Source organism: Stenella coeruleoalba, assembly GCF_951394435.1.
Source record: "Stenella coeruleoalba genome assembly, chromosome: 17".
Lineage (NCBI taxonomy): Eukaryota > Metazoa > Chordata > Mammalia > Artiodactyla > Delphinidae > Stenella > Stenella coeruleoalba.
The window spans coordinates 52487796-52509617 of NC_137163.1; the positions used below are offsets into that span (position 1 = coordinate 52487796).

Sequence of the window (21822 nt, forward strand, 5' to 3'; positions counted from 1 at the left end):
TTCCTTAGGAAAGCAGGTGAGAGTGAGTTTAGAGAGTTTGCTACCTCTGTTAACAAAGAGTTTTTGTTCCTCGAAGTGTGGAACCTGAGTTATGTGTTAAATTTGGCTTCCCATAATAACTCATTAGCCAAACATCCCATGGTCCTGGCACGGAGCTAGATCCAAAACAGCCATAGTAGTAGGAGATTGGCATTTCATCTATCCACTCTTCTTCCTACCTGTAATAGGGTAATTTACCTTCCTAAGATTCAAATGACTCTTTTACTTCTGGATACCACTTGGTTTCCCTTTTTGAATAAAATGGATTTGTATTTATTGTATTTCCAGGGAGCACGTGTTGATTCAGGATATCCCCCCACCCCCCTTCTGCTGTTCATATCACCACTTCCTCTCTCCTTTGCAGGATCAGTCCTCATGGAGATCACATGAGTGAGTGCTCACAAGTCACTTAAAACAGTGCTTGGCAAATAATAAATGACCTTCAGGGGTTTTCCTTTTATGGAGACTCCATCAATTATGAGAAAGTCAATTATGATGGCTTATTATTAACAGTGAATGAATATGAATTATAAAAGTACACATCTGCTCCTCCACTATTACCCACTGCCCAGCATAAAATAAAATAACCCAAAATAGAATTCCAGATTTTATTAGAGAATATATCTAAAATACAATATTTATTAAGTTATGATATATTATTTGAATGGAAATATACTCTGTATCACAACTATAACAATCTTTACAGATAATACTTCATTTACATCCCTATATTTCAAAAGTCACTAAATTACAACATAATTCATATTTAACATAACATTGCTACAAATATATAAGAATTAAAAAATTTTCTTTAATTTACCATATTGGAACCACAAACATTTATTTTATCTGATTTACATTACATAGGACCATGACTATTTTACCTGATTTATATTACACAGCTCAATTTATCTCATTATATGGCTTTGCATTCAATCATCCTACTTTCTTATGTTTTAAAAATAGCATTTTAGTGAACAATTGTGAATGCTCATTAGCCCACGTGCTACCAACAAAGTCAAGGTACTTTTCTCCTACTCCTTACATTATTCTCTGTTACAAAAAGGCTACTACCATAAGCAAAGCACCAGTCACAGCAATTCTGTCAAGCCTGACAATTGGTCTAGGTTTTCACATTTTAGTAGTAAGCACGTCAGGTCGAGAAGGGTCTAGAAAACCAAATAGATACAAAGCAGCCAGGGTCCAATTCACCAAGGTAGACTTGTGCTTAGCTAAAGGGAAACCCAAAGACTCTTCACTGGACATGGGCTCTGGGACCATTTTATTTGAAGGAAGCTTTGATTTGTCTGTTTTTCAGTGGCTGAGTCGGACGCCAGTTGTTCACCATCAGGTGTTCAGGTTCGCCCTCTGCGTTGAAGTTAAGGGTACAGAATTTCGATAACTAAAAGACAAAATCAAAGATGAAAAAATTAAAAATAAAAGTTTCACAGGAGTATTCAATTATGTGTTTGTGTTAAATCTTGAAATACATTCCCCAATATTCATATGTTGCAATGTTCAAAATTTAATTTGATTCCCAATAGATATATAATCACATATAGATCACATATATATGCTTTTATACAACAAATCAATTTCTATAAAATACACACAAAATCTTGCTGTCATTTGAAAGGAAATTTTTGGTGAGCTTGTTTTTTTTCCTCTTTTAATTCTATAATCAAACATCAAAAGCCTATAAAATAATTCTGAGATGTAAAGTAACAATAACAATTCTAGATCCCAATTAAGGTTTGGTTTTCTACCCCAGGGAAGATAAACGACAGCATCTGTACAATTAGATGAAGTGATCCAGGATCTGCAAATTCCGGGGCCGAATGATGGGCTGACATCTCTTCTTAAATTTATAGAAACACAGGAATGAATCTGCCCAAGCTGGGATTTCAAATCCTTATCATTGGTTAATTTTGATTCCCTATTAAATTTGCGTCAGTTCCTGGCACAGTGATGTGACATAGGCAGCCCTCAACCGGTTTCTTTCTTCTTTGAGGTTGTTTTTGCAAATTGGCACTTCCCTTTCCTTAAGCATGACTTGATCTAAATGAAGAAGGGTGGTTGGGGAAGTAATGTAGCTGCCCATGAATCAATAGCCTTGAACCTGATTTCTTTGGTCCACTAATATTCCCTCGATCACCCCCCAGGAAGTCAACTTCATGTAAGCCAACTATTGTAACAGGCACAGCCATGGTCACTGCATGCACTGATCACTCGAACAGCACAAACTACACTGTATAGGAAATATGTATCTGGTCTAAGCTGCTAAAGCAACCTGGAATGACTTTTAATAGACATATTTTCTCTAAGGGATGACTCTTGCCTTTGTCAGGATCCAGAAATGTATTCTGACATAAATAAACTGCAGTAAGCTCTTAGGTGAGTGAGCAGTAGGCTGGGAATTATCACCCATACCTATGCATCCTTGAATATAAAATCTCTTTGTTCCCAGCCTCACTTTCTTCATAGCTTACAAAAAAAGCATTTATTAGGTGACAGACACCTTTCTCATGTAATCTTCAATTTTATCCACCTTTAGAGTAAAAAAGAAAAAACTGCCTAAGGTTATAGTTAACAACAACAAATACTTATTGAGTGCTGATTATATCTGCTAAGCACTGTTGTTGGCACTAGTTGCACAGCTAGAAGCATCAGGAGGAGGAATAAAGCCTAGGTCTGTCTGACTCCAAAGGCCAAGTCCTTCTGCCTGGACTAAATGCTCCACCTGACTTTAGCAAACAGACCTGCTCACTGCTAACAGAGATGGGTTCTTTGAGCACGAGCCAGGTCACGCTTTCCAGGAGAGGAGGGGTGGTCAGTGAACCAGGGTAGGTCCAGTAGTCCAAGCTTTCAGGAAGGAGGCCACGAGGATCAAAGTTAGTGAACTCGGCACTCTTACCCTGGAACAAGGAAATACACGTGTTAAAAATGTCACATGATCAGAGTGGGGGGAGGCAGGAGAATAGGAAACAGAAATATTCCCCTCTGGTACCCAGAAAACTTTCAATTTTTTTAAAGAGAAGTTCCATGTTCACCAGAAAACAGAATAAAACAAATTAACAGAAGACATTTGACATGGAAATTTAGACTGGCAGATATGAGCAAGAGAACCTGACTATTAATTTCACCTATCCATTTTCTCACCTTGTCGTCTAAAACAGAGGTACCCAACCATTTTTGCTGGTTTCATGGAAGACAATTTTTCCACGGACCAGGGGAGGGGGTGGAATGGTTTGGGAACGATTCAAGCACATTACATTTACTGTGCACTTTATTTCTTTATTACATTGTAATATATAGTGAAATAATTATACAACTCACCATAATGCAGAATCAGTGGGAGCCCTGAGCTTGTTTTCACTTGACACCCACTGATAGGATTTTGATATGAGTCTGCAAGCAATTGATTTATCATGGTCTCTGTGCAGTCAAACCTCTCTGCTAATAATAATCTGTATTTGCAGCCACTCCCCAGTGCTAGCATCACTGCCTCAGCTCCACCTCAGATCATCAGGCATTAGATTCTCATAAAGAGTGTGCAACCTAGATCCCTCGCATGTGCAGTTCACAGTAGGGTTCGCACTCCTATGAGAATCTAATGCCACCACTGATCTGTAAGGAGGCGGAGCTCAGGCGGTAATGTGAGCTATGGGGAGCGGCTGTAAATACAGATGAAGCTTTGCTTACTTGCCCACCACTCACCTCCTGCTGTGTGGCCCAGGTCCTAACAGGCCACGGACTTGTCTGTGGCCGGGAGTTGGGGACCCCTGCTCTAAAATAATCCCTTATATTTTTCTTTAAGTCATTCATGATCATAGCCAGTATTTAAAGTGAAATTGCTGCCACTGAAATGAGGCAATTTTAGGTTGCTGTAACAGAAAATATATAGTATCCTTGATGAGGAGGTAATTGTCTTGCTGTCCTATTTGATGGCTGGGTTAGAACTGAAGAACTGTATTCAGTTCTGGACACCATGCTTTTAGAGCAACAGAAGCAACAGGAAAGAGTTACTGGAAGAGTGACAAGATTGCTACAAAGACACAACTGTCATGTAAGACTAGTTAAAGGGAACTAAAGATAATTAGCCTGGGGGTAGGTAAAAGGCTGATAGAGAATAGGGTCAAGTGGAAGGAAGATCAGGTTTTGCTTTGTTTCCGTTTTTTTTTTTTTTTTTTTGAGATATAATTGACATGTTATATCAGTTTCAGGAATACAATGTAAAGATTCAATATTTGAATATGTTGTGAAATGATCACCCACAATAAGTCAACACCTGTCAACATATATAGTCACAGAATTTTCTTTTCTTGTGTTAAGAACTTTTAAATATACTCCTCGCAACTTTCAAGTAGGCAATACAGTATTATTAACTATAGACAATATAGTCCTTATTTTGACTTATTTATAAGTCATCCCCACGACTTATTTTATAACTGAAAATTTGTACCTTTTGACCCCTTTCACTCATTTTGGCCTCACCCCCACCTCTGGCAACCACCAATCTATTCTCTGTATTTTTGAGTTGGTTTTTTGTTTGTTTGCTTGTTTTGTTTTGCTTATTTATTTAGATTCCACATATGAGTTCATATGGTATTTGTCTTTCTTTCTTTGACTTATCTCACTTAGCCTAATGCCCTCAAGGTCCATCCATGTTGTCACAAATGGCATGATTTCATTCTTTTTTATGGCTGAATCCATTATATCTACCTATCTATATACCACATTTTCTTTATACATTTATTTGTTACTGGATGCTTAGGCTGTTTCTATCTTGGCAATTGTAAATAATGCTCCAGTGAATGAGGGGGTGCATATATCTTTTTGAATTAGTGTTGTAGGATCAGGTTTATTCTATGTGAATCAAGGGAGTCAAGCTCAGGGTAACAGGTAAGCATTTCAGAAGATAGATGCTGCTTCGATTTGAGGATGAGTTTTATAAAGCCAGGTTGCTACTGCTGATGGTAGTATTTATAAGCAGATGCTCCATGACCTCAGCACAACTGTGCTGTGGAGCGGATTTAAACATGAATTCAAAGAGGTCATAGAATATAAATCTCCACAAAGCATGACTTGACTTGTCATGTTCACCACTGTATTTCCTAGATTAACAAAGTGACCAGAATGTAGTAAGTACTCAGCAAATATCTACTGTATGAATGAGTGAATAATTTGACCAGATGATCTTTCAGCCTCCTTGCAATCATGATTTTCTCTGACTCTTGCATATGGATGTTCAAATGATGGGAAGCAAGATTAAATAAATACAAGTCTTAAAATTATACAAGTATTAGGATCAATTTTGGGTTGATGATAAGTTAAATAAACGCATAAGCAACATTTTACCTTTATTAACTGCTCATCTAAGCACCACACGTCAAACCGAGACTACTCAATTTGAGCAAAAGAATTTTCAAAAATGAGTGGGGTATGGAAAATAGGTACCTTATTCAGGTGGCAAAAAATTCAACTATACCTTTGCTTTAATGGAATCCAGCACATCAACGACTTTCTGGAGGCCTGGTTTAGCATCACCAATCTATAGAAAGAGACAAGGGACAAGATAGTGTATTCCAGTTGGCACTACACCAGCTTTTAATTAGGGCAGCTCTATGGTAAAATTTCTCCAAATAGCAAACCAAAACCCACCATTTGTGACACACCACCCATCAGTCTTAGTTTGATTTCCCTTCTTTCACTGACAACCTCCTTCTGCTTCTGCCCCTGTAGTTCCCCTGAAATTACCTTCTCAAATGTCACCAGTGATCTCCAACTGCCAAAGCAAAGAGCACTGTTCACGTGCTTACTTTAAGCTTCATGCAGGATTTTGTGCTATCATCTTCCCTCCTTTTAAAAATTCTCCCCTCTTTTGGCTTTCCTCCTGCTCTCCAGCCTCCCAAATCTCCCTTGACTCCTGTATTCGTTTTTAGTCATTTAATCAGCATCTTTCCTTACAGTGTGAAGTTTCTTAGGGTTGCTTGCTGAGCAGTTTTATCCTCCCTCTTCATGCTTTCCTCGGATGATTTCATATACACTTGTAGCTTCCACCTTGACACAGGATTTCCAGAATCATGAATCTGCAGCCCAGACCTTTCTCCACTGGGTTGACAACTATCCAGAGGGCAGCTCAACCTGTATGTCCTACTCTTGTTGCCTGGATTCTCCAATATGGAGTCACTGTCCTTCACTTCTCCAAAACTTGGTCTTAATTTAGCACTATCATAAAATAGTACTATCTAGCTTAAGGTTGAATGAAAAAAAAATACTAGTATTCATCAAAAATATGCCTCTTTCTCATTTCACATTTCACATGTATATACCCTTCACATTTACATCCAAATGGTACCTATGAAATATCTCTGCAATTTTGTCCCCCATCTCTACTGCTACTAGCAGATGCACGGGAAAATAAGCCTGAAAATACTTCAGAGCCAAAGGCATTTCCTAGGCTCTTTGTAGAATGTCCTATTTGTTATGAATGTTCTGTCCAGTTAATCTTTTTTGAAAACAGGGAATAAAAAGAATTGGGCCATCAACTAACCTTCAGAAAAATACCCAAAACAGCCAGTCCGTCAGGCTGTTGCGCTGCTTTTCCAAACTCCCCGTACTTGGTGTTCCAATGAACCAAGTGGAGCTAAAGTAGGAGACAAAACCACAAACAACAAATGATTTACATGATAAAAGCCTACACAGCTATCTAGCGATCTTTTCTTCACAGCTAGAGGTTACTAAAGAGAGTGAAAATGTGGATAATTTTAAATCTAAACTTGTATTTTAATTCTAATTGGCATAATATCAAGTGATTCCTTCAACAACTCTAAGAAAAAGAGTTGCATACTTTTGAGGAAAGACAGAAAGTTTATTTCTAGATTTCCATTAAAACAGGATCCTCCAATTTGAATTTATTAATTTTGTGCAAATGGAGGTCTTAGAGAAAGTTTTGCAGCATTAATCGTAATATCACAAATAAAAGTTATAAAAAGCAAATGTGAAGGTCCTCTGTAAAATAGGGGGTTTGAGTTTACCAAATTAAGCTTTTGAAAGAAAAAAAGTGTATCTTACCTCTGCAGCATATTTCTTTTTATCCACAGTATGCTCAGAACCTTGCTCATCAGATGAACCCCAGTGAAAGTGAAACTGAATCAACCTGTAGGTGCCAGTGAGGGGTCCTCCTTCTAGCACTAAAATTAAAAAAAATATATATATATATATACACACACACACACACACACACACACACACACACATTTACATACACACACACTCATACACATGCACGTGAAACACACACTACTGAATATTACAATCTTTAATCCCATTTTATAGTACTAAATTTATGCCTGAACCAACATTTTCACTCTGAAAATTCAATCTAGACTCAGGTTTAGTCTACAGAGCTGAAGAGGATCATTTCAACTGTTTTATTTTTTCCTCACTTGTGTTGACTGAAGGATGGATGCTTTTCCCATCTGTTTTCTGAGCACAGTGGCACTTCTCTTCCAGATTTTTTTGGGGCCTCCTCATAGGTTCAGGTTCAGGTTCAGAGAGAGGAAATTTTCAGGGGAACTATGAATTCCTCTGTGAATCAGTGAGGAAGTGCCCACAGCTACTCGTCAGTGCTGGTCTGCTGCACACCTGCAAGCTGAGGAATCTCTCCTCTGCCACGGCCCAGTGACTGACCTTCAGCCGGCCTTGCTAACCTCTGATACCAGTTCTTACCAGAATTTGTGAAACAATAAGCATTCCCTTGAGCTTAACAACATAAAATCAATTTTCCTTACACAGGCTTTTTCCTTACACAGGCTTACAATTTTCCTTACACAGCAGATTGTCACTGCTACTAATTAGCTTTATACCCTTAAAATGTTCTATTTGACTTTCTGATCTTAATTTGCTCATTTGTAGAATGGATACCTCCAATTATTTACTACTTCACTAAGAATTGACTGATTATCTGTGAGACGCAGTGCATAATGCTTTCTTGAAATTCTAACTTTAATAACCATCCCATGATTCTACTGTTCTGATATTAATGTAACTTTATTACACTTAAATCCATATTAGAAATCACATTCTTAGACTATAGTCTATCTGTAGATAATTAATGAGCTGTGTCTTAAGAGAGGATTAAAATAGTAAGAAATCACTGTTTCCCCCATTCCCTCCAAAAAGCCTTTTACCTAATTTATATGTATTAATGGGACTTAACTGATACAAGCTTTTAAAATTAGTTTAGTTCTACTACTTCAATTTTATTTCTCTAGAACTGGGATTAGAACACCTTTTGCTATAAGTGTATTTTATTAGCTTTGATTTATAATTCCACAGAGTAATGAGCCCAAACTAATTTTGGCTTTGTAAAACCAAGGGACAAAGTCTGTACAAAAAGTTTGTTCGCTCAACTTCACCTAAATATGCTTAGATGGCAGCAATACCCATTCATCTATTCAAAGAAAAGATAAAGCTGGCTGGAAGATACTTAAGCAGTCAGGCCTTTCTATGGCTCCTGATACAACCTCTGGCTGCCAGATCTGCCTTACAATAGGCCAGGAGAAGAAAAGAATAAAAAAAAGAAAGAGAACAAATTATAAATGGTATTATATTACAGATCTATTAAGAAACATGAATTTGGATGTATTCTGATAATATCACATCTCTTGAAACTTAACTTTTATTGTAAAAGTGTTTTTCTAAATCTGATAAGGAAAGAATTATCCTTATATCCCCAAAATAGACTTTTTCCAAAATGAAGGAATTCCCATTTTTCATAATTATATATACCCTTAAAACAAAATACATGTTTATAAGGTAAATTGATACCAAAATTAATTCCTTTATAATAACTTTTTTAAACTACTAACTAACTGGCTGATCATAAAAACCATTTGTAACATCATTAATTCTACCAAATGGCAAAATTAGTTAAATAAAACCATAGTAAGCATCTGAGATAACTGATCATATTTCAGAAAAGATTTAGAATTAGGCAAGAGTATATGAGCTTTTATTAAATAAGGTTTTCTAATACTAAAAAAAAAAAAAAAAAGAAACACTCTAAGTTCAAAGATTAAACACTTTCAGGGCTAATCTATTATTCCCAGATACCTGTTTGAACTCCTGTTAAAATAAAACTATGTTGCTATGTAGAGTAGAAGCCTACTGTAATTAGGAAAGGTATTAAATTCTTGAAGTTTAATTGCTACAAAAAGCAGCATTTCTGGTCCTCTTCAACTAATTGGTCATTCCTCAGCAAATTCTTAGCATGGAGTTTAGTCAATGAAATCCCTCAAAACATTGTTATAATAATAAATTGCCATAAACTCTAATATAGGTAGCATACATCTTTTTATTTGAGAAATAGGAAAGACAAGGTTAAAGATGGAGCTTACACAATATTCTGGATCTACTTATTTTTTTACTTAATTTGATTGCTCCAAGCCATTTTCTAAACTATCCCAGTTTAAAATAAAACCTGTTTTTCTAATGCAAAAATAATTTTAAAGAATATCAGAAATTGCTGATATTCTTTTTAAAAAAATGTTTCTTTTTTCCTCTGTAAAATCTGTTAGTGGGGCTCTGAAGAGTCAATCATCTCTTGTACCACAGAAATGTTTTTTCCACAAGTGATAGAGATACATAAATGGGGTTTTCTACTCAAAGACTCAATGTCTTGTTCAAGACTTCTCCAAACTTAATTTAAATCCAAATCTCAAAACCAAGAGCCCCAGAAGAGTTTAACTTTTATGGTCTTCCATCAATTATACATACTATATATAAAACACAAAATAAGCACTAAATGTAATATTATAATCTGTCTTCTTATACATATTACTTATGTAAATTATACATTACTTGTGAAAAGTAAGAGATTCATTCCAGTAATATTGAACAAATTAGATACTTATATAAATTAAAAATTTAATGTTAAAATTTTTTTCCTTCTTAATCACTTTATTATTACTTAATATAAGATGCATCCAAATAACAAACTAAAGACCTTAGTGAATGTCAATAATCTCTCCTAAATCCAAAATATAAATAAACTACTCCCAATAATCCTTAGTTTAAAACTAAAATTTAAGGGATTTCCTATTAATGAAGTAAATGAATAAGTCTACTAAAAACACATTTCTAGCAGGTGAATAATTTGAAATTTATTAAATCGGTTTTGGTTTTTCGGCAGTGGTCAATAATCCTAGGGCTACCTACTAAGGTTAAAAAAACAAATGTCAGTGTAGACAAATCTGAGAAATAGACACCCACATTCCATTTCTTTTTATGTAGTGAAATGTTTAGCTGTCACTTTCACTAGTGTAAGCACAATTAAGATTCAAGAGAACAGAAATTTTCAGTTTCAGGTTTATGGTAATTGTACCAGAGTAAAAAAAAAAGTAACTCTTTGACATGAACATTATTAAATACAGTGTCTAGGATGCTTTTGTCAGTTTTATAGAAGCTTAGGGTTCTGTTCACACCATTAGCAGTAGGCAGGACAAGCCCTTCCATTTTTTGTTGTTCTGTTTCCTTTTAACTTATAATTGTTTGTAAAAGGAAAATGTTCAAGCTTCAAAAGCAAGTCTCTGAAAATCAAGCAGGAATCTTGTATGACGATCCATTATATCATACAAACAATGATCTGCTTGAAATGAGCACAGGTGAACTCAGCTTCCTTCCTTCTCTTTCTTGAAATAATAAAAACAGATAAAAATATTCCAATTTCTAAAAGCAGAAATGATGTGAGAGTTGTATATGGGTTGGCCCAATAATTCGAACATTGGTTTTTCAAAGATATTTGCCTCTAACTTTGCTATAAAGCAGGAGAGTTTTAAACTCATTAATAAAAGTTAATAAGTTAGCAGGAGTTAACAATTTGACTACTATTCTTTTATCCCAGATGAAGCATGTAATAAAAGATCTCAAGCAGGAAGATTTATTTTTTAATAATTAAAAAAAAAAAACCTAACAGGATTAACAATTTTTCATTAATTTAAGGTGGTTTATTTTTAAAGGAATTTAGAAGATTGATGAGAGCTTTAACCCAAGCTTCTAGCTAAAGCCTATTAACTCCGCATTTTAAAAGATTTCTCTCAAGCTTAAACATAGCAATAAATTCTACCAGTTCAGGTCCTTATACCCAAGTATTTAAGTTTGGGTATAAGATAACATTTAGGATACATCTGAAAATCTGAGTCTATGAGAAGTTCTAGAAGACTGAAATCTCACTGGGGGTGGAGGGGGGAAGTAAATGAACTGAAGCATTTAACTACAGAAAATAAAGGATATCTAAAAATGTTAACACCATGAAAATAATTCCTAACAAAAAGCTATGATAAACTGTCCATTTTAAAAAACTGAGTGACCAAAATGAAAAATTATTTTTTGACTTAAGTGAACATAAAAGTATATCAGTTTTTAAAAACATGGTACAAGTACAAACACACTAAATATTAACTATGATGGTCCTTCAAAGATTCTTATTCAATTTCTATTTTTAAGTGGTTGCCATTTAGTCTCATTCCAACAAACTAGGAAGGAGATGATTAGCAAGTAACTTAAACTCTTGAGCGTTCTGTTTCTTCATGTTTATTTTAAGTGGGTTTGACTAGAGTATCTCTACCATTTGTTCTAACTTGAGAGTCTAGGATCTTAAAAAAAAAGTCTAAAGGGTGTTTCTCTGCATGGTATGATTGGTTTTGTTTCACTTTTTTTTCTTTTTTCTATCCTGTAGGTGTGTTTTCCCTTAACATCAGCATTTAATATATTCTGTATTCTAGAAAAAAAAATGCTTCCTGTTTAATCAAAACAACTGCAAATGTTGAAGAGATATGGGCAAAAGTACAAAGGAGTCTTCCGTATTTAAAGGAGAACAAGTCTTTCTAACATTCACTCCTCTTGTTTTTACTGTACCTCTTGCCTAGCTCTCTCAAGTCCCCCATGTTTCCTACTTCCTTTTGTCTGGAGTCTCCTCCAAGAAACTGAAATCCTTCAAGCCTCATCCTTCAACCACAAACTTTATTCACCCTGAAAAGTCTTTTCTGACTTGCTCAGGCCAACTCCAAACCTGCTTTCCATATTTCCTTGGGATACTTCCTTGTTGCACTTATCAAAGTGACTGTCAGCGTCTATTATTTCTATGTCTTTCTACCTGAGGTATCGCCATCATGGCCTCTGGGGATGCAGGAGAGGGACCAGGACTCCATCCTGCCCTCAAGATGCCTAGCTTGTCTTAACATATAAGTGGTATTTGTAAGAATTTTGTTTTTTTGCATAAAACTAGGTGAATAATACCTCTGTCTCTAAAGACATGGGTTTGAGCCTCTATCTGAACCACTTGATTTTCATGTTTCACAATCTAAACATGGCCAGTTGCTTTAGTAATGTATGTGTTAGTCACCAGAAGTAGTTAGACAAAGGCGGCTAGCTCTCATCAGTTCCTGCTTATGTAGAAATCCATCAGAACTTGACATATTCATGGTAAGACATATTACTATGTAATAATGTCATATATAAAATCAGTACATAGTTTAATATAATAAATGGCATGTTTGGGACAATATAAAAGTAAGATTTTAAAATGCCATCAAGTGATGGGAAGTAATTTTAAAGCTAATTAAAAACTTAATTCAAAAAACTTATCAGAGGTGCAATAGCTACAGCAATTGCCTAATAAAGGCAGTCAAATGGTGTGTAGACCCGACAAGAGCAATGGTCATTTATTGAGGAATTGTTAGGTGACAGGCACTAGGTTTTATATGTCTGTCCTATTCAATCCTTCCTCTGTAATAGACACTGCTACTCCAATTTTACAGTTAAGAAAACAAAAACTTAGGTTAAGTTACTATCACTCCCAAGAGGGGAGGAAGGAAGAATTTTTTCAAAACTGTACTGAATACTTTGGATAGCTACTGAAAGAGAATAGTCAACTCTATTATAATGACGATAATTACATTTATATACCATGTGAGTACTATAGGTCATTACTCCAACATTCTGACAGCATTATTGAATGTTGTCTCTATCTTCCCTCATTTTGCCCCAATGCTCCCTGCCCCCCACCCCCAGACTCCCACACCACCACACATAATGTGTCTGTAGCTCCATTCACTCAGTGCCCTTCAGAGGAAAGCACTCAGGAAAATAGGACACTGGCAACAAAATCAAGGGGATTGTTCTCCTATTTCTAAGCAAGAAGAAAAGAACAATTCAAAGGGCGCTCTGTAAACAGCCTCACTACAAATAAATTATGGTAATTGGTTTTGTCAGTAATGGACCAGGTATGTCCAACCAACTCTAAAACATTTTCCTTTGTGGAATGAATTTCTGGGTGGATACCAAGATACACGACCACCCTTATTACACTAGCCTAATGCTGAGAAAGTATTTGTAAATACAATGTTTCCAAGAATTTCAGGATTTTAAAGTATTAGGTTTCCATCACTCTTCTCACTGCTACCTTGCAGATCACCCTAGGATGTGCTTTTTCTTGGATAGGCATCAATTCTGGGAAACAAATATTTTAGAGTCTTAAAAGTTCAAGTTTTGCAAATCTCATCTTTGCTGATCTCTGTTGCCAGGGCACCTTGCCTTTTGTGACTTTTCCCAGGCATATCACAGTTATTCAATGCCCTACATAGAAACCAGGAATTTTACAGGGAGAGACAGCCCCTGCCACTTCAAAGTAATTAGCCTACTCCTCAGAGACTGCAACCTAATGAAGATTATCAGAGTGTAGTATTACAGGGGTCCTGCTGCTGCTCCTGTTAAGCTGGGAAAACAGCTACTGGCTGAACTGCACAAGTTATTTTTTAAACACTGACCTGCTTTGTCCTGGGAGTCATCAAACTCCACGTTGAAAGAGTGACCGTTGTTGATAATTCTGCGGGAAGTCGCTTGCTCATAGCGAAGAGACAGAGGCTTCAGGGTAGGGTCATGAACGGCTGCTTGGGTGTGGATGTCAACAGGGGACTGGCGCTCTCCGTTGGCGATGGGGAAGTCCTTATGCCATTGCTCGGGTCCTGGGTTTGAGAACAGACGTGTGAACTCCCCAGTGTGGGGAAGGGCACATGCAGACCCCTAGAAAAGGGCAATGACTCTGGAGCCAAACTGCTCAGCTCCAGTTTTGGCGGCACCACTGAACAGCTGAATAACCTTTGGGAAAACATTTAATCTGTGCCTTAGTTTTCTCATTTGTATTAGGGGGTAATAATAACATCTAGCTTATAGAGGTTGGTGTGAGAATTAGAATCAATACATGTAAAGCTTTTAGAACAAGTAGTGAGCGCCATATAAATATTAGCCATTTTTATGCTCCTTTTACTGAAATTGAGCAACTGACACTGGGTTTGTGATTAGGATTTGGGATATGCAAGCTCACTTAGGACACTCCAGCAGATCGGAATTCCTTCCTCTAGTCCTCGGACTAGATGTAAGGACAGAGTCAACTGCTCAGGCCCGGGCACCCCTCCTTTAATGGTCAGGATCCCCATGACCTGGGGATCCCCAAACCCCTAAAGATGTTCAAAGATGCGCCAGACACATCTTTCCCTTGCGTTTGCTGGCCCGGGAGAACCCAGATCTGCGGCCCTGATAAAACCGGGTTCCTGGTGACCTCCTAACATAAGAAGTCGAGAGCTGAAGGGAAAACTCAGAAATCAACGCAAAGGATTCAGACCAGCCCAAGAAAATGCCCCGGAACAGTTCGTGCTGAGAGTCTTAGCCACAGGTGGTGCTGAGGATGAAGTTGCGGGTGGGTGGGTGAAGGGGGTTCCCTAATTCCTCTGCGATCAACAACTAAAATGTTTCCTTACAACCCTTCCTAGTTTATTCCTGGGTCGGGATAGGATGGTCTCCGGCTCGTGACCCTGGAGTGGCTGTCCGTGGGTCCCGCGGCTGCGGCTGCGCACCCCTTTCCCCGGGCCCTGCGCGCCACAGCGGGACTCAGGGATTCCTCGACGGTGGTCTAGGGATCCGTGCTGGGGGCATCCTGTGCCTGGGAGCGGCGGGCGGGGCGGGCGCCGGAGGCGCACCTGAGCCTCGGGTGCTCCGGACGGCAGCGGTAAACAGTAGGTGCGGGCGCTGCGGGTACCGGGGCCCCGGGCGCCGCGCCGCCCGCCGGCCGCACTCACCGTTGTGCTTGCCGTATCCCCAGTGATGGGACATGGTCGCGCCGTAGGTCCGGGCAGAGGAGTTGGCGCGGGTCTAAACGGCGGCTGCTCTGGCGCCTGCAACGTGTGTCCGCGGGTCGCGCCGTAGCCGGCTTTTATAAGGCTCCCGCCAACTTCGTGCTTGGGGGCGGCCCGGGGGAGGGGGCCCCGGGTGGACCTGGGCGACGCGGGGAGGAGGTGACAGGCGGAGGTGATCTCCCCGCGCTCGGGGCGGGCCGGGCTGGAGAGGCTCCGGGGGCGGGGAGAACGCCCTCCCGGCGGGCGCTCGGCCAGGTTCAAGAGCTCCTCTCCCAACGCCCGGCTCCCTCGGCCCGCGGCCCGGGTCCCCGGTCCCTGAGCAGCCAAGAGGCTCCGAGCTCTCTGCGCGCGTGGCGGCGGCGGCGGCGGCGGCGGCGGCAGCTGCTCCTGGGCTCCTGGGTTGGACTGGGCTGCGGAGCGTCTACGTGCACCCCATCCCCCTCCGGGGCGCTGAGGCTGGCGGCAGAGCTGACAGCTCGGGACCCGGGCCCGGTGCCTTTCATCCCCTGTCCCCTTTGTGACCGCATCCTTGGCCTCGGAGCCCTTCCGCCCAGCCCCATCGGCCCCACCCGCGCCGAGGTCTCCAGCCCGGAGGGTTGCTGACCGGTATCCCCGGCCCTGGGCCGGCAAGCTCGGTTAGGAGCTATGACCTTGGGGCAAATAGGGATACGGTCCCTTGAGGCGCTGGGGAGCGAGCCGCTTAGGGCTGAGAACCACGCTCCCCCTGCTGGAAGGCCGTGGAATAAATCAAGAAAGAGGAGAGAGTCTCTTTTGCGTAAGTCCAAACTGAGGCGAGCAAGGGAGAATGCATTTCCTTGAGAGCTGTCAAGGTCTCATATAAAGTGCTCATCACCTCCCATCTTCTTTTTTCTCTTTAAAAAATTAACTTTGCGGGAGAGACTTCCTAGTTGAGTACATATTAATTTAAAGCAATCAAAACTTCTAAAGAATCACTTTTCTAACAGGAATTGGGTAAAAGAAAGAATTTCTTGCAAAAAGATGAGAATTTCCTCGGCTGACAAAGGAAACTTGGCATCTGGCATACCTAAAAACCAATTGAAAGAAATTTAAGACAGGATATTTTTGAGACAAGGCAGCATTATAGCTTTCCTGGGCCCTAGGCATTTTGCCTTTATGGGTCCCTTATTCATAAACATACACACACGCACAAGCTCACACACACATACAGGTATTTATGGCTGTATTGATATAAAGATTAATACCTTAATATTATATATTTAAATTTTTTCTTTGATCTAAATGTTCAATTTTTTCTTCTGATTTTAAAAGAAAATATTTTCATGGATATTGAAAAGTGTTGCGAGCCTGAGTCACTGTTTTTCCTGTACCTAATGGGTAAGTCAGGACTGTTTTGAGGTGGGGACAGAATTCATTTCCCTCAGGGGACTTTGCCACAAAAAGTGGAGAAGGATTTTCTTTCCTGTGGATCTCTGTGATCTTTGAGAGCATAGTATTAGAGTTAAAATTGGGGCAGCAAGACACAGTTTTACACAGTTCTATCAGCCTTAACATCATATTACTCTTATAGACAAATAAAAGGATAAATTATAATATTAGTGTAAATTTTTGTAATGTTGATCTCAAAATCATTATTTACTATTTATTTCAGTCAATTCCACACAAACAAATATGATTCATATTTAGATTTACTTGTTTTTGTCCTAAGTCTCCAGAAAAGTGTATACCCTCCTTGTGTTGGGGTCTTCTGGTTGATGTCACCATGATTTCTTAGGCAATGAGCTATTTTTGATTTCTAGTAACATCAGAAAATGTAGTTTGTAGTTACAAAGAACCTTTTATTTATGCCTCTGTAGCTGCCTAGTCTCTTGTGGAGCCCGTAAAATAATTTTGATTCTTTGCATAATTTTGAAATATTTACTTAATTCAAAAGGAGAGGGCCTTGCAGTTTCTACGAGACTCTTCACTAGGCCCTGGGGATGAAAAGTTGGTAAGTGCTAAGAGTTGAATACTAAGTCTATGAATGTAAAGTGGGTTCTAAAGAGTCTGTGAAGCTAGCTAGGCTTTCAGAATCCTTGGAATCCTTGTGTCTCTCTCATTTTCTGTGGAGCTGGATTGTGGCTTTACTAACATGGAAGTAATAAGAGTATATTTTGATTATTAAATATCTTTAAAACTTCAAACACCACCAAACTGCAGTTCAGAAAATAGATTCTTATTATTCAAGTGAGTTTCTCCCTTCTCTCTCACTTCTAGAAAATGAACTCATTTTCAGTGGAGCAGGCCCTCCCCACAGAGCTGTGCTTGGGGAGAATGTCACATGCTCACTGCAGGGCAGAAATTATATCTCACCTTTGGATATTCAGCAGAGATCTACATTTTTTATTAACTTTTTTTATTACAGTGATTGTCAATACTTTTTTCTGTCCATTTTTTTTCAGTGCTGGAGATGGCTTTGTGCCTTCATGTAGATACATTCAGAATGTAACTTTATTTTACTGAGGGCATTCTTAGCAGGCAGTCATAATTCAGTTATGTTCAAAAGACTACTCTAAGATTGGATTTTTAAATATAAAAAATATTAATTTTCCTGTCCCCATGTTTCTACTAGAGGGAAAGGCTTGTTCATTTCAGAATAATTCTAAATAAAGAAACTGTACAGTATCTGAAGAAAGGCACTTTTTTCCTGCCCCAGGAGGAAGAAATGGCAGGCTATAGACTAGGGAAACATAATATAAAAATCTTGAAGTCCATACTCTAATTATCATAATAAAAAGGCTTCTAACATATTAATCTTGCTAAAAATATAAAATAAAATGGAAAAGTATTTGCTTTTTCCCCCTCAAAGTAAAGATATTTTTAATATATTTTACAAGGTGAAATATACATAGTTTATTAAACATTTAACTACAGAACTAATAAGATAATAAAAAGTTAACTAGTCTCATGTTTGTTACAATCATAGTTTTCAAGTAAATATCTATGCAGGCTAAGAGCCAATCCCTTCTTGGGGCTCCTGTAGGTCTTTGCACACATATTCATCCATCCAAGTATTTTCGATAGCACATTCTAATCAGACACTATTATGATCATCAAGTTGTAATTCACCATCCCAAGAAGCTGCTGGCTGCTCATTTTTGAAGTAGGAATAATGACACCCACCTCAGGGTTATTATAAGGATTCAATTAGAGACTATGTATAAATCATCTGCTACATCAAGGCACTCAGTAAATGGCTATTCAGTTCACCCCAGACAGTGCTAAACCGTTAGAATATAATGTAATGAATGCAAAATTAAATACCTGGGCAAGGCTCAGGGAAACAAGAAGAATGAGCTTTCCGCAGCATGCAGTTTTTTGTGGGGGGAGGGAGGAGTGTTTGGGCTATGGAGAAGTCCATTCTAGCACACTTGCATATTTGTTTTTCTTATTAAACTGAGCCACCTGAAGCTGGGAACTGTATCACATTATTCACCTCCGAATCCTAGGTATCTATGACTTTTATCTGGCATGAGCTCCCGGACGCAACTAGTAACTACCCAAGTAATGCTGTTTGAAATTATGAAGTCACTAATCCAAATGGAGGCAATAGCAGTTGCTCTGTACAGAAGCCAGTCGGTTAACAAATAACATTGTGCTGAAATTAGACTTGGTTTTGAATCTGGGCTAATTTACTAGCACTCTGACCTTGGGCAAATTGCTTGGTCTTGCAAAGATTCAATTTCCTCATTTGAAAAACTAGGACAATAAAATTACCCACCTGCTAGAGTAGGCAAGGACTAATGTACATAATTTGTACAAAAGATTTAGCACAGTGCCAATATTTAGAACTTGATAAATCCTAGTTATCATTACTACTATTATATGTTTTTTGAACTCCTGTTATGTGTTTACTATTTTTTAGGTACTATGTGGGCTGTAAAAACTGTAGTCATCTATCCATTCATTCATTCAATAAATCAGTCAAGTACTGTTATGTGCCAGGCTGCAGCACACGAGCTGCAGCCATGCACCAGATCCACAGAGTCCCTGCCTTCGTGGAGCTTACATGGGGATGGATGGGGGTAGAATACAATAAATGAATAAGCAACAAGAAAAGTGAATTTCCAGTGAGGTAATGAGTAACGGGGTGGATGTTATTGTAGGTGCAGTGGTTATGGTAGACCTATTGAAAGCAGTGACATTTCTGGAACCATTAAGGAAAGACCTGGGGAAGGACATTTCAAGCAGAGGAAAAAGTAAATGTAAAGGCCCTGAACAAGGACATTTCTAGAACAGAAAAACTTGTGATGGAAGCACTGTGATCGAGGAAAAGAAGGCAAGGAGGTGAAGTCAGAGGCAGGCAGGGGCAGCTACTTGCAGAGCCTTTCAGACCCTGCTCCCCGGGAAGGATTTTATACTAACTGTGCAGGGAAGCCACCAGGAGGTTGGAAGGAAGGGAATGATACAAACTGCAATAATATAGTGTGCTTCAGAACTAAAAGGAGTTTAGCGATTATCTAGTCTGATTATTTATTTTATGGATGAGGAAATTTGTAGAGGTTCCCAGAATGCACTTGCTGTTCCCTCACTCCCTTGCCTTTGACCATCTGACGATGACTTTTCACAAAAGATTCAAACTCCTTTTCCTGACCCATCAAGCCATTTTAATCCTGGTTCTGGCTTCCTTCTTAGCCTCTGAGTCTCTTGACATTCTTCTACTGTAGGATGGGAGGCAGTATCACATAGTGGCCAAGAGCCCAGGCTTCCTGAGTTTGGATTCAGCTTCTACGACTTACCTTCTACTCAGCCTTGGATGATTTATTTCACCTACTCAAGCCTCAGTTTCTACATCCAAATGTAATAAGAGTACCTAGGGTTGTTGTGAGTGTTAGATGGGCTAATTCGTGTGATTTAGTCATGTAAGCTAGCATGATGCCTGATGTTGTTAGCTGCTCCGTTAGGATTCTTGTTAGTGTAGCAGAGAGGCACAGAACTGTGCAGTGGGAATGAACTTTCTGAGAAGATGGACCTGAGTCCAGATTCTGGCTCTAACACTCACGTGCTGTTTTACCATCACCTTGAGTGAGCTACACGATCCTTCTGAACTTTACTTACTTTATTTGTTAATTAGGGGGAAATTCTAGGTCTGAAGCATTATGATGAGAACTAACATCTGGAAGATAGCAGATATGGTTCTGGAACATTTTCTTTATTGAATAAATGGTATAATTATTATTATAGTACTTCCCATTGTAAAATCATGAATTGGCTTTTCTGTTTCTCTAACTTGGATGAAAAAAATCACATTTACTTAAGGAATATGTTTGGAGTTCCTACTCTTATAAAAAAATAACATTTTTGGAAATCTGATTATGCTGCAAGCATGATTCTGAAGGTTTTACACAGCCCTGAGGCATAGATGTAGGTCATTTTGCCCCAGGTTGTCCCACTCTACAGTTTGAGTACTTAGCAATCTGCTGTGTAGCCTCAAGGTGATATAGTAACAGTGCATTCAGATTATGCATGCATTACTATTCTGTAAAACAAAGTTATATCGACATACTTGTCATTTTTCGGGTTTCCTACCAATCACTAAAGTGGCAGGAGCTGGTATTAAGTATACATCTAATAAACAGATGAGTTCAACTTCCCTTAGTAAACTGCTTTTCAGACGTTTAAAAAATTAGTTCCTAAATGTGTCTTTTTCTTTCATGGAAGCTAGTAACATTTCAACTTTTCTGTAGTAATTAAATCTATTTAATTTTTAAGAGTAGTTGGTGAATTCAAACATTGTTTCAATCAACCAGAACTGGAATGAAAATATCAAGTGAGACAATTACACTAAAAATGCAAATTATATATTTAAAATATTTTATGTTCCATGGAAGCTACCACACGTGGCACCATGCAGTATTCAATTTAATAAAGTCCACCTCTTCTTAGACCATTGGTTCTCACCTGGAGGCAAATCTGACAGTGTCTGGAGACATTTTGCTTGTGATGGGGGGGTAGTGTGATACTGGCATCCAGGAATGTTGCTAAACACCCTATAATGCACAGAGCAGCCCCCTGTAACAAAGAATTACTCAGTCCAAAATGTTAATAGTACCATGATCATGAAACCCTGTCTGAAGAGTATCTGTATGGTAATGCTTTTGTAAAAGTTATGTATGTATCCAGCAACACATGAGCCCTAGGAGAGTGCTTTGCCCATAATATGCTCTCACTCATTTTTGTTGGTTGGATTGGATAGAAAAGCATACAATCTCATGTCTGCACCTTACAATGATTGTTTATTCACTTTGCTTCAGCATGTATTCAATAATGGCTTTTCTACCAAATCATGAGAGCTGGTTATGTTAGTAGTAACTTTATCACATGATTAAACTTCTCATTTGCTTATAAATCACCACCTTGAATGGGGAATTTTTGACTTCCTTTTAGTAACAAGAACAATTTAACTTTTCCATGCAAGGGGAATTATAAGCATGACAAGCAGATTTTTCCCCCTTATCAAGGGCAGGAGTCAGGATTCACTGGTGTCATAAACTAGAGGCAAAACATAGTTTCCCACCCCAAATTTTAAATTTGAATATATACTTTTAATGAGTTGTTGTTGTTGTTTTAG

The 21822-nt window shown here is 38.6% G+C and overlaps 1 protein-coding gene across 1 annotated transcript; it reads right to left on the minus strand.

Annotated features, from left to right (window-relative positions):
* Window positions 1-767: 767 nt before the first annotated feature.
* On the minus strand, window positions 768-15272 carry CA2 (carbonic anhydrase 2). The gene is made up of 7 exons (XM_079901539.1): window positions 15177-15272; window positions 13869-14066; window positions 7114-7232; window positions 6593-6685; window positions 5528-5590; window positions 2799-2954; window positions 768-1441 (listed from the first exon to the last, which is right to left on the minus strand). Exons 1-7 carry the CDS (start codon window positions 15208-15210, stop codon window positions 1322-1324), a joined length of 783 nt encoding a protein of 260 aa, XP_079757665.1. The 5' UTR covers window positions 15211-15272; the 3' UTR covers window positions 768-1321.
* Between the last annotated feature and the right edge of the window lie 6550 nt (window positions 15273-21822).